This window comes from Uranotaenia lowii, chromosome 1, assembly GCF_029784155.1.
Source record: "Uranotaenia lowii strain MFRU-FL chromosome 1, ASM2978415v1, whole genome shotgun sequence".
NCBI classification, from domain to species: Eukaryota; Metazoa; Arthropoda; class Insecta; order Diptera; family Culicidae; genus Uranotaenia; species Uranotaenia lowii.
The window spans coordinates 195,556,682-195,569,395 of record NC_073691.1 but is presented as its reverse complement, the minus strand read 5'-3'; the positions used below and the strand labels follow the sequence as shown (position 1 = coordinate 195,569,395).

The following is a 12,714-nucleotide window of genomic DNA, read 5'->3' as shown; positions in this document are numbered from 1 at the left end:
AAAATGACAAAAAATTTGACTCGATGTTAATTCTTCAAAAATTTAATTTTTATTTATTTTCATCACAGATTCTGTGTCACAGAACAGAGAATTTTGGAAATACTACTCACAGATTTCACAGATTTTTTAAATTTTGTACGTTTTTCATAAAAATGACAAAAATGACAAAAATGACAAAAATGACAAAAATGACAAAAATGACAGAAATGACAAAAATGACAAAAATGACAAAAATGACAAAAATGACAAAAATGACAAAAATGACAAAAATGACAAAAATGACAAAAATGACAAAAATGACAAAAATGACAAAAATGACAAAAATGACAAAAATGACAAAAATGACAAAAATGACAAAAATGACAAAAATGACAAAAATGACAAAAATGACAAAAATGACAAAAATGACAAAAATGACAAAAATGACAAAAATGACAAAAATGACAAAAATTATAAAAATGACAAAAATGACAAAAATGACAAAAATGACAAAAATGTCAAAAATGACAAAAACGACAAAAACGACAAAAATGACAAAAATGACAAAAATGACAAAAATGACAAAAATGACAAAAATGACAAAAATGACAAAAATGACAAAAATGACAAAAATGACAAAAATGACAAAAATGAAAAAAATGACAAAAATGACATAAATGACAAAAATGACAAAAATGACAAAAATGACAAAAATGACAAAAATGACAAAAATGACAAAAATGACAAAAATGACAAAAATGACAAAAATGACAAAAATGACAAAAATGACAAAAATGACAAAAATGACAAAAATGACAAAAATGACAAAAATGACAAAAATGACAAAAATGACAAAAATGACAAAAATGACAAAAATGACAAAAATGACAAAAATGACAAAAATGACAAAAATGACAAAAATGACAAAAATGACAAAAATGACAAAAATGACAAAAATGACAAAAATGACAAAAATGACAAAAATGACAAAAATGACAAAAATGACAAAAATGACAAAAATGACAAAAATGACAAAAATGACAAAAATGACAAAAATGACAAAAATGACTAAAATGACAAAAATGACAAAAATGACAAAAATGACAAAAATGACAAAAATGACAAAAATGACAAAAATGACAAAAATGACAAAAATTACAAAAATGACAAAAATGACAAAAATGACAAAAATGACAAAAATGACAAAAACGACAAAAATGACAAAAATGACAAAAATGACAAAAATGACAAAAATGACAAAAATGACAAAATTGACAAAAATGACAAAAATGACAAAAATGACAAAAATGACAAAAATGACAAAAATGACAAAAATGACAAAAATGACAAAAATGACAAAAATGACAAAAATGACAAAAATGACAAAAATGACAAAAATGACAAAAATGACAAAAATGACAAAAATGACAAAAATGACAAAAATGACAAAAATGACAAAAATGACAAAAATGACAAAAATGACAAAAATGACAAAAATGACAAAAATGACAAAAATGACAAAAATGACAAAAATGACAAAAATGACAAAAATGACAAAAATGACAAAAATGACAAAAATGACAAAAATGACAAAAATGACAAAAATGACAAAAATGACAAAAATGACAAAAATGACAAAAATTATAAAAATGACAAAAATGACAAAAATGACAAAAATGACAAAAATGTCAAAAATGACAAAAACGACAAAAACGACAAAAATGACAAAAATGACAAAAATGACAAAAATGACAAAAATGACAAAAATGACAAAAATGACAAAAATGACAAAAATGACAAAAATGAAAAAAATGAAAAAAATGACAAAAATGACATAAATGACAAAAATGACAAAAATGACAAAAATGACAAAAATGACAAAAATGACAAAAATGACAAAAATGACAAAAATGACAAAAATGACAAAAATGACAAAAATGACAAAAATGACAAAAATGACAAAAATGACAAAAATGACAAAAATGACAAAAATGACAAAAATGACAAAAATGACAAAAATGACAAAAATGACAAAAATGACAAAAATGACAAAAATGACAAAAATGACAAAAATGACTAAAATGACAAAAATGACAAAAATGACAAAAATGACAAAAATGACAAAAATGACAAAAATGACAAAAATGACAAAAATGACAAAAATGACAAAAATTACAAAAATGACAAAAATGACAAAAATGACAAAAATGACAAAAATGACAAAAACGACAAAAATGACAAAAATGACAAAAATGACAAAAATGACAAAATTGACAAAAACGACAAAAATGACAAAAATGACAAAAATGACAAAAATGACAAAAATGACAAAAATGACAAAAATGACAAAAATGACAAAAATGACAAAAATGACAAAAATGACAAAAATGACAAAAATGACAAAAATGACAAAAATGACAAAAATGACAAAAATGACAAAAATGACAAAAATGACAAAAATGACAAAAATGACAAAAATGACAAAAATGACAAAAATGACAAAAATGACAAAAATGACAAAAATGACAAAAATGACAAAAATGACAAAAATGACAAAAATGACAAAAATGACAAAAATGACAAAAATGACAAAAATGACAAAAATGACAAAAATGACAAAAATGACAAAAATGACAAAAATGACAAAAATGACAAAAATGACAAAAATGACAAAAATGACAAAAATGACAAAAATGACAAAAATGACAAAAATTACAAAAATTACAAAAATTACAAAAATGACAAAAATGACAAAAATGACAAAAATGACAAAAATGACAAAAATGACAAAAATGACAAAAATGACAAAAACGACAAAAATGACAAAAATGACAAAAATGACAAAAATGACAAAAATGACAAAAATGACAAAAATGACAAAAATGACAAAAATTACAAAAATGACAAAAATGACAAAAATGACAAAAATGACAAAAATGACAAAAATGACAAAAATGACAAAAATGACAAAAATGACAAAAATGACAAAAATGACAAAAATGACAAAAATGACAAAAATGACAAAAATGACAAAAATGACAAAAATGACAAAAATGACAAAAATGACAAAAATGACAAAAATGACAAAAATGACAAAAATGACAAAAATGACAAAAATGACAAAAATGACAAAAATGACAAAAATGACAAAAATGACAAAAATGACAAAAATGACAAAAATGACAAAAATGACAAAAATGACAAAAATGACAAAAATGACAAAAATGACAAAATGACAAAAATGACAAAAAATTTGACTCGATGTTAATTCTTCAAAAATTTAATTTTTATTTAATATTCTTATCCTTCCATTTTAGTTTAATACCAAGATTTGATGTGCTTTTTTATCAAAATCGGTTGAAAATTGTAGGAAACATAATTTAACGAGTCACAGTGAAAAATATGGTTACAAATCTTAGTATAGGAAGAAAAAACGCGATAAAGTTCACTAACTCTATGTTTAGATTGACCTGCCTTATCACATGTCAAATTTAAGAAAGTTCTGGGACGCGAAAGACCTCTGCGTCAATAAACTTTAAAAAAAGCAAGATCTGACCTTGGGAAAGGATGCTCTTGAGCCTCAAGTGTGAATGGAATTTTAAGCTAGTTCGCTCGGAAGGAGCAAAAATAAATTGATTTTCATTAATAACCTACTTCTTCACTGATCGATGAGAAATATGTTATAATTATAGGCAAATTGCCATTTTTTACTACCTTAAAAAGTGGTTTTCTCATTGGCTAAATAGATTCAAAATCCATTACCAGATATGATTCACAGGCTTATATGAAGTTACAAAAAATTGATTGCTTCCTTCTTCAGCTTGAAAATTCTTCTACGCGACATCCAACAGTCCATGGCGAATCTGCGAATATAGCTCAATTTCTCCAATCGATCTCTTGATTTTGTTCGAATTTTGAATTCTGAATTCAGAATTCTGAATGTTGAATTTAAAAAAAAATCAGGTTATATCAGTTTCTTCCTTCAATGATATTAATTTATCAAAAATCTGATGCTGAGTGCTTGTTTTATATAAAATAGCTTCAATTTACTTCCTCCATTTAGACTCTCTTTTAAGTGTGAGATGAATAAAAAATGTTTTATCTAGTTTCTATTTCATTTTAAAAAAAACTTTAAAAACAGTCTGGGGATGGAAATCATGGGTGAAGATACACAATAAAACATTTTTTCTTGAACTATGGAAGTTCAAGAAAAATGTTTTATTGTGTAACTCACTTTTTAAATTTTTAAAGATTCCATTCTTTATATCAGATCATTTTCATTTGATATAAATTCAATGTACAGTTGAATAGACTTCAATATAAATGCTTTTTTAATGTATCATGAATTCTCTTCAGTTTATTTTAAGTTGATTCAAGAAGATTTCCATATTTTTCTTCACCTCATGTGGATCATTAAAGGTGAATTTTTTTTATTTTATATTTCAATTCCTGTTCTTAATATTATAAGTGTTTTATATTCTATGCTTCAATGAAAACGCATATTATGAATGCAAGCCCTAAGAATGAACATTTTTCGGTAGTAAAAAAAAAAAGTTTGACTTGTTTCACTTCTTAACTCTGATATTTTTTTACTCATTAAAACTCATTGTGGTGTAAAAATCACAGGAATTATCAAAAAACTTTACGTCGATGAAATTTTTGAACAATTTAAACAATAGTTGTATAACCTCAGAGGTACAGAGCTTAATTTATGTAACTTTTTCGGTTAAAGTTCTAAACACTTTAATTATTTTTTTCCTGGAACTTATGAAGACTGTTTCATAACTATATTATAAAACAATTTTTGTTGAAATTTTTCTCAGATGATAAAGATATTTCGAGTAATACGACAAAAAATCGTTTTTAACATTCGTCGATTTGTGTTCGTTTTTCCCAGAATTTGTATGTCAGCTCTTCTACCTAACTTTGAATCTTTTTTTTATTAATAATTCAATTCAAAATGGTTTTAACTCTTAGACTAAGGTTGGTAGATTTTTTTTCAGAACGTGAGCGTTGCTCCCAAGCCATGAAGTTCATTTGCAACAAACATAGATATAGGGACATATTTCGTTTGACGCTTGCTTTCTCCAGCTTTTTGGCTTCGAAAGTCACCCTCAGCTTTTCCGAGCTGGTCCCAGAAAATTGGTTATCCCTATAATTGCAAGGTGCTGATGGGTGAGGGTGAAACATAAAAGGAAAGAAAAAAAACATTGAAAACGCGAGGTATTAGCGTTAAATCACCACACGAGCACACACACACAAGCCACCGAGAAATGGCTTAAATTCTGGGCCACTTTTCTAACATTTTTCTGATTTCTCTGGAGCCACCATCTCAGAAGGACTTTATTAGGGACGAACAAGGGCGACAAGAAAAAAAAACAGTAAACTCGACTCCACCCATAAAGCAATCCTCGGAATGCTCGAATTTTGTGTGGAAAACACGAAAGGATTTTCGGTGCTTAATTTCAACCTCTCACAGGGGAAGCTTTTTTTTTCTGTTTTCTGTTCCCTCTAGAAGGCAACATTTCTTCGTAAAACTTTTCTTAAAAAAGGTCTCACAAGGTGTAAGATAAATTACTCGCACATGGATTGCTCCTCGCTTGGCGGTGCTGAGCTTGGCTAAGAAATGTCCCAGACATTCCATTAAGCTCTCCTATTTCAACGAAAAAAGGTGGATTTGTAGCAGGGTGGGAAAAAAATCCTAAACCTGGTGCACACAAAATCATTCCAAGAACACATGAGCGAGCGCAGTGATACAATAAACTCATTCCGTTGTTTTTCTTTATTTCTGTCTCTTCTAACATCATCTATCCGTCTCACATGAACCTTGGCTCAATTCTGACAAAAGCTATAAAACAGAAATCTAATCCAATCCTCATTGGAAAACATTTGCTTCTAATACTAACCGGATTTCTGTTACGTGTTTTCTGTTTCTGCTCTTTTTTTTATCTCTCTATTTTGCTGAACCGCGCCGACCGGATGTGGATCTTCAATCAACCGAAAATTGCGGACCGAACCCTTCTGCCTTTCGATGCGTGACCGACCACCGAACTTTTCGATCGCTCAGTTGGGTCCGATGATATCGAGGAAAAGGAAGCCGAAATGAGCTTTATACATTTTCAGGTGAGTTGAATATTTTTGATTTTTTTTTGTAAATTAACGAAAAAAAATAACAATCCTGAAAGAATAAAAATTGTCAAAATTGTCAAAATTGTCAAAATTGTCAAAATTGTCAAAATTGTCAAAATTGTCAAAATTGTCAAAATTGTCAAAATTGTCAAAATTGTCAAAATTGTCAAAATTGTCAAAATTGTCAAAATTGTCAAAATTGTCAAAATTGTCAAAATTGTCAAAATTGTCAAAATTGTCAAAATTGTCAAAATTGTCAAAATTGTCAAAATTGTCAAAATTGTCAAAATTGTCAAAATTGTCAAAATTGTCAAAATTGTCAAAATTGTCAAAATTGTCAAAATTGTCAAAATTGTCAAAATTGTCAAAATTGTCAAAATTGTTCAAAATTGTCAAAATTGTCAAAATTGTCGAAATTGTCAAAATTGTCAAATTGTCAAAATTGTCAAAATTTTCAAAATTGTCAAAATTGTCAAAATTGTCAAAATTGTCAAAATTGTCAAAATTGTCAAAATTGTCAAAATTGTCAAAATTGTCAAAATTGTCAAAATTGTCAAAATTGTCAAAATTGTCAAAATTGTCAAAATTGTCAAAATTGTCAAAATTGTCAAAATTGTCAAAATTGTCAAAATTGTCAAAACTGTCAAAATTGTCAAAATTGACAAAATTGTCAAAATTGTCAAAATTGTCAAAATTGTCAAAATTGTCAAAATTGTCAAAATTGTCAAAATTGTCAAAATTGTCAAAATTGTCCAAATTGTCCAAATTGTCAAAATTGTCAAAATTGTCAAAATTGTCAAAATTGTCAAAATTGTCAAAATTGTCAAAATTGTCAAAATTGTCAAAATTGTCAAAATTGTCAAAATTGTCAAAATTGTCAAAATTGTCAAAATTGTCAAAATTGTCAAAATTGTCAAAATTGTCAAAATTGTCAAAATTGTCAAAATTGTCAAAATTGTCAAAATTGGCAAGCACGAAACCTCACAAAAATTTTGTTATAATAATGAAAGTTTGTTATAATTAAAGCAATTTTGTAATGCTTTTTTGACGTCTTCTTAAAACTTCCGTTTTTTTTTTTTGTTTAACAGAGTACCTGTCACCTGGCGCTGGACGCCTGCCGTGACGATCACGTCTGCTCGTCGGCCCTCAAAACGGTGTTGATGCACTGCGAGGTGCATCGGTGCAACCGGAACGCCTGTATGGATTCGCTGCAAAGCTTCTACAAAGGCATTCACGACGATCTCAGCTTGGACATCGCTTTCTGCCTGTGCAGGTTCGTTTTGATTTTTTTTTAAAGTGGAATTAGAATTTTTTTTAAAACATTTTTTTTTTTATTTTTATGAAATTCAGAAAAACCCCCAACAGACATGACAGCTGTATGATAGCGCAGGAGAAGCTTCATCCGGCTTGTGCGCAGCGACCTCCGGAGAGTTTGATACCGCAAAATTCGAACGGAGCCGTCTCGACGTATAATCCACCTCCGTCGTGTCACGCGGTCGCCGAGATGTGCCGGGAGGACGTAGATTGCCGGGCCAGGTTGGAAGTTTTCGAGCAGTCCTGTGCCGTGGATAGTGTCACAAAGAAGTGTGCCGGAAAGACCAGCGGCTGTCGGCAGGCCATGTTGGGTATCCTGGGAACTCCGCTGCGTACCAATTGCGCCTGTCAAGGTGCTGATATGCAGGGTCTGTACGATTGTCTCGGGTGGCAGCGACTTCTGTGGTTGAACCCTTGTGTCGGTAAGGAGTTGGCTATATTTTTGTTTTAGAGTTGTTGTTCATTGTTATCTTTTTTTCGTATTTGTTTAGTTGAATCACAGAAAGACTTTCACTTGAAACGACTGGCCGAGCTAGGATTGCTCACTACGACAACTACGCCTACAACGACAACTATGCGAACAACGCGACCAACGCCACCTCCAACTCCGCCACCTACAAAACCGAAGCCTATCGTGAGTCCTTTTTTCAGTAACTCAAACGTTTGGATTAACAATTTGCTTCAATCCTTAGTACCGTCCAAAACCAACCGAAATGCAACCGATCGAGACCAACTACATAGAGACGCCAGACACTCGTCCGGAAACGCTCGTCCACAAGGGCAATGAACTGATCATAAGGCACGATCTAGATCCACCTGCTCTGCCTCCACCACCGGAAGTGTACGAACCAAGTGGGAAACATCGCCACGGACGACCACTTCCGACGCACGAAGACAGCGAAGATCGGGACGATGAAGACGATATACCGGCCCCTTCAAAATCCGGCAGCAACAAGATCCATCAGCGACCCGACGAGCAAGTCCTGCACATGTACACTACTTCGACAGAGGTTGAAACCCTTCCGCCAACGACGACTACTACGACAACACCAGAGCCAACTACGACACCAGTCCCAATACGTAAGTCCCTGAAGGTCCAATGTTCAATAAACAATGTCTTTACCGTAGTCCGTTTCTTCCCTAGGGTACTGTGTAGTTCAGAGATCTCATCAGTCCGATCAGCTGATAGCTGAAGGCAAAAGTCGACGGGTAAGTTAATTTCAGACCCAACTCTACCTTCAAACTCTAACCTCCAAACTTTGAACCCAACAGCTGTACATGCTGGACGACGCCGAGTGCAGTGAGCTGTGCACCTGCGGCGGTGGTGACTCCCTAGCGCTCACGTGTCATGCACTGTGCGTTCCACTGGCACCCTGCCGGACATCGCTGGCGTACTACAGCCACGCGGCACCGGCCTATCAGGCATTCCGGGGTCGGTGCCTGTGTTACTCCGGCCGATTCATCTGCATGCGACCGCCTCCTGGAGAGTATTCCTTGCCGGGTACGAGTGATTATCTCCATTTTTACGTCTCCCGAAACCAGTTGAACGGCACCTCTAATTTTGAATTTCTTTTCTCTCATCCATGGACCCCCTGTAGGTGGCATCTTTCTGTTACTAGGTTATAGTTCTACCGACGAAGCACTGTTAAGACCGCACACTAATTTAGGAGTTCAGGACGCTGTCCGAGCATTGCAGCAGTACGTGCTGCAGCACATCAATAATGAGGTAACAGCTAGAAAGAAGGTGTATCCCTGAACGAATTGTACTAATTGTTTACTCTCCTTTTACTACAATCCCAAAGACCTCTTGTACATTAACGTTGTTCAACATCACCGAGGAAAACATCATCCTATCGATAAGGTTGCCCCACGATTCCAAACTCACCAGCTTCGAGCTGCTGAAGATGGAAAAGGTGAGTGCTTTCAAAAGGGTTTTAAGTTAATTTTACTCCGAAGGATAAACTGTTGAATTTGGTCCTAGTTCAGTGCGAAAAGATAGGAATCGTCATTTTGAAGATATCACCATTTCCAACATAAAATTTAAGGAAATTAACCCTTTTGAAAAAAATGTTTTTGGTTTCAAAATATCTGTTGGACACTGAACAAAGATAAAGATTATTAACATATGAGTTACTTGCCTACCGTTTGGTTTGAAAACTGCGCCTGACGATTTACAAAACTTTACTTCTTCAATACTAGGGAAACCACCTCCAATAAGTTCCTCTTTCTTTTTGCACATTGATGAAATTCTTCCCACATCTCAAGTCATTGTACCATGATTGCTTGCTTATGATCCAGATTCCAATTTGATAAATCTACAATTAAGTATTTTCCCACAGCACCCAAATAAACTTCAACCCCATACTTGGGGTCTACAAGATACTTTTTATACGGCACTTTCGTCTTTCAATCCTCATCAAGAAAAACAATATTTTTCCTAAAAGATATCATACGCAAAAATAAGAGTCTGATCTTTGAAGTTGCAGTAATCACTTCCCTGACATCACAGAGCATTTCGAAAGTAAAGCAACATGAACTATCTTGCTGTATGACCAATGGCATCTACATTTCCCCCCTAACTGCCCAATATGCAATTTGGTTATGATCTGGGTCCTTTCAATTTTGACTGACTCTGTAGATCCCATTTACGGAATCTGAAAACCATGGGATTAACGTCCCTTTGCTAATATCACTTTAGGATCGACGCTGATCATTGAGTTCTACGCACTTCTCTGACAACTCTAGCTATTGCCGTCTACTAGCATGCACTCAACCTCCACGGTGGATCTCCAGGACGCTCCTCCGTATCGAAGTTTCAACAGAACTCACTGATCAAGAGAAGTTCTTTGGTGTTTTGATGAGCTATCTGAAGCCTAACTCCGTCACTCCAGATGCCATCCGTTTCCACAGTCCTTTCTCGATTGATCCACGAGTGGTCATCCGCAAATCCGACTCGAGCTCGAGCGTTAACATGGCTCACAAACTCTCCAGCTCATATCAGCTTTTAGTAATGGCTCGAGAAGGATCACTGTCGATCTGTACGGTATTCCATCTTACTCACGCTAGGAACACAGCTCAACCTCCAGCCTCGCAAATCAGATCAGCGTTTAGCAGCTACTGAAGAAGGTTTCAGTTTTTTCGGAAATCTCCAATTCGTCCCGAGAACCTACCAGTACACTCGGTATGAAAAAACGTCACGTGTCTTAACGGTTCGGATACAATCCATCTACGTTACCTCTCACGCCCTTAAGTTCAAAATGGGCCACTGCCCGGGATCCCGATTCCCTGCAAGATAATTAAAATGCAAAAGAACCCATGCTGACCAGATGTCAAGTATTGGCCTCTCATTGTTTATTGTTTAGGTCCACGACAACTAGAGAACGAGTAGCATTTCGGCGAACTTGAAGCGTATCCAATCCTATGAGACGGCAGTGATTTTCATAGCTTGGTAAACGAAACGGATCTTGCCAGTTCAGGTGCCGTAGAGCGTACCGCGAAAAGTGCCGCTAGATAGCATCTTTATGGTCCATTCTGGTAGAAATCGCACAAAATAGCTGAAGCGTACTCGAGAATAGAACGAACTATGCAACAATACAGACTTTTGAGGCAATATACGTCTTTGAAGTCTTTGGCCATACGAAACAAGAATCCAAGGCTTCGAGAAGCTTTGTCGACACAATAGTTTGTATGAATCTTGAACTCCAGCCGTCGGTCGAGAATAACACCCAGATCGTTGATGTGGTCCACCCGGATGAGTGTTACATCCCCGAAGATGTACTCTGAATGGAGAGGGTGTCGCTTGCGGGAAAACCATATAACTGAGCATTAACTGAAACTCCTGAAAAGGGAACGAACTACCTAGAAAAGAATTCACCAGTACGAGCGGACAACTTTCGCCTTAAACGTTCGAGCTTTGCGATTGCAATATCGTGACTCACCTTATCGAATGCCGCAGAGAGATCTGTGTAAGTGGCGTCAGTTTGAGTTTTCTTGGCAATGCTGTCCTGCACGAACGATGTAAAACTCAACCTACTCAACTCAACCTGTAGCCGTGGATCGTTTAGGCATGAACCCGTGAAGATCGCTGAAGATATGATGTTTGCGGTATGAGAAAATTGGATCCAAAACATCCAGTTCAAACAGTTTGGCGGTCGCGAGTGGAACGGAGATTCCACGGTAGTTGCTCATATCTTTTTGATCTCCCTTTTTGTGGACAGGAAATATGTGAGTCCATTTTCATATGTGATGAGAGAAATTAGAGAAACATGAACTATCAAAGAACGAAAGAACATAAGCCGTAAATATCATGAAAATTTCGAAAAAGATACAACGGCTCACCGACAGGACTTGAACCTGCAATCTCCGCTTCGGTACAACGGCGCGTTAGCCAATTCCACCACGGTGAACGTGATAGAACCGGCGAACACGAGCAATCGAGCTCTGCCGATCAACTGCTGGACCTTCTATCGAAACACCATGTATATCCCGCATGTGATCTTTCCCTCTATTGATCTCTCTTGTTTCTCTAACCCCACCCATCGACTCGGGATTTTAGCCGAGCGAGCACATGGTCGATTTTCATGATATTTACGGCTTATGTTCTTTCGTTCTTTGATAGTTCATGTTTCTCTAATTTCTCTCATCACATATGTAAATGTGATCATTTTCAGGTACAAAGATGTACCAAGCGATTTCATAACATCAGTATTGATTTCAACAGAGCAACACCTCCCTATGTAACTGGTCTGCTCGGAACCTTGAGCGGCACTGATTGCTTCTTCATCTGACCGTAAGTTGCGGCAAACCCGAAGCAATCGACCATGTGCTCGCTCGGCTAAAATCCCGAGTCGATGGGTGGGGTTAGAGAAACAAGAGAGATCAATAGAGGGAAAGATCACATGCGGGATATACATGGTGTTTCGATAGAAGGTCCAGCAGTTGATCGGCAGAGCTCGATTGCTCGTGTTCGCCGGTTCCATCACGTTCACCGTGATGGAATTGGCTAACGCGCCGTTGTACCGAAGCGGAGATTGCAGGTTCAAGTCCTGTCGGTGAGCCGTTGTATCTTTTTCGAAATTTTCATGATATTTACGGCTTATGTTCTTTCGTTCTTTGATAGTTCATGTTTCTCTTATTTCTCTCATCACATATGAAAATGTGATCATTTTCAGGTACAAAGATGTACCAAGCGATTTCATAACATCAGTATTAAATATGTGAGTTTTTTTCCACAATGAGGGAAAGATTGCGTCGTCCAGCGATGATTGAAAGATGTGCCTGATGGTTGTCAGC

General features: G+C 34.9%; 1 protein-coding gene across 1 annotated transcript in view; it reads left to right on the top strand.

Annotated features, from left to right (window-relative positions):
- LOC129738269 (uncharacterized) overlaps positions 1 to 12,714 on the top strand; it is a 175,159-nt gene that overhangs the window by 147,275 nt on the left and 15,170 nt on the right. The window contains exons 8-16 of the mRNA XM_055729452.1: positions 6,047 to 6,102; positions 7,197 to 7,381; positions 7,459 to 7,844; positions 7,914 to 8,056; positions 8,115 to 8,502; positions 8,567 to 8,631; positions 8,695 to 8,923; positions 9,021 to 9,148; positions 9,225 to 9,335. Of these exons, the coding sequence (XP_055585427.1) occupies positions 6,047 to 6,102; positions 7,197 to 7,381; positions 7,459 to 7,844; positions 7,914 to 8,056; positions 8,115 to 8,502; positions 8,567 to 8,631; positions 8,695 to 8,923; positions 9,021 to 9,148; positions 9,225 to 9,335 (1,691 nt within the window). The remainder of the gene's footprint in view (positions 1 to 6,046; positions 6,103 to 7,196; positions 7,382 to 7,458; positions 7,845 to 7,913; positions 8,057 to 8,114; positions 8,503 to 8,566; positions 8,632 to 8,694; positions 8,924 to 9,020; positions 9,149 to 9,224; positions 9,336 to 12,714) is intronic.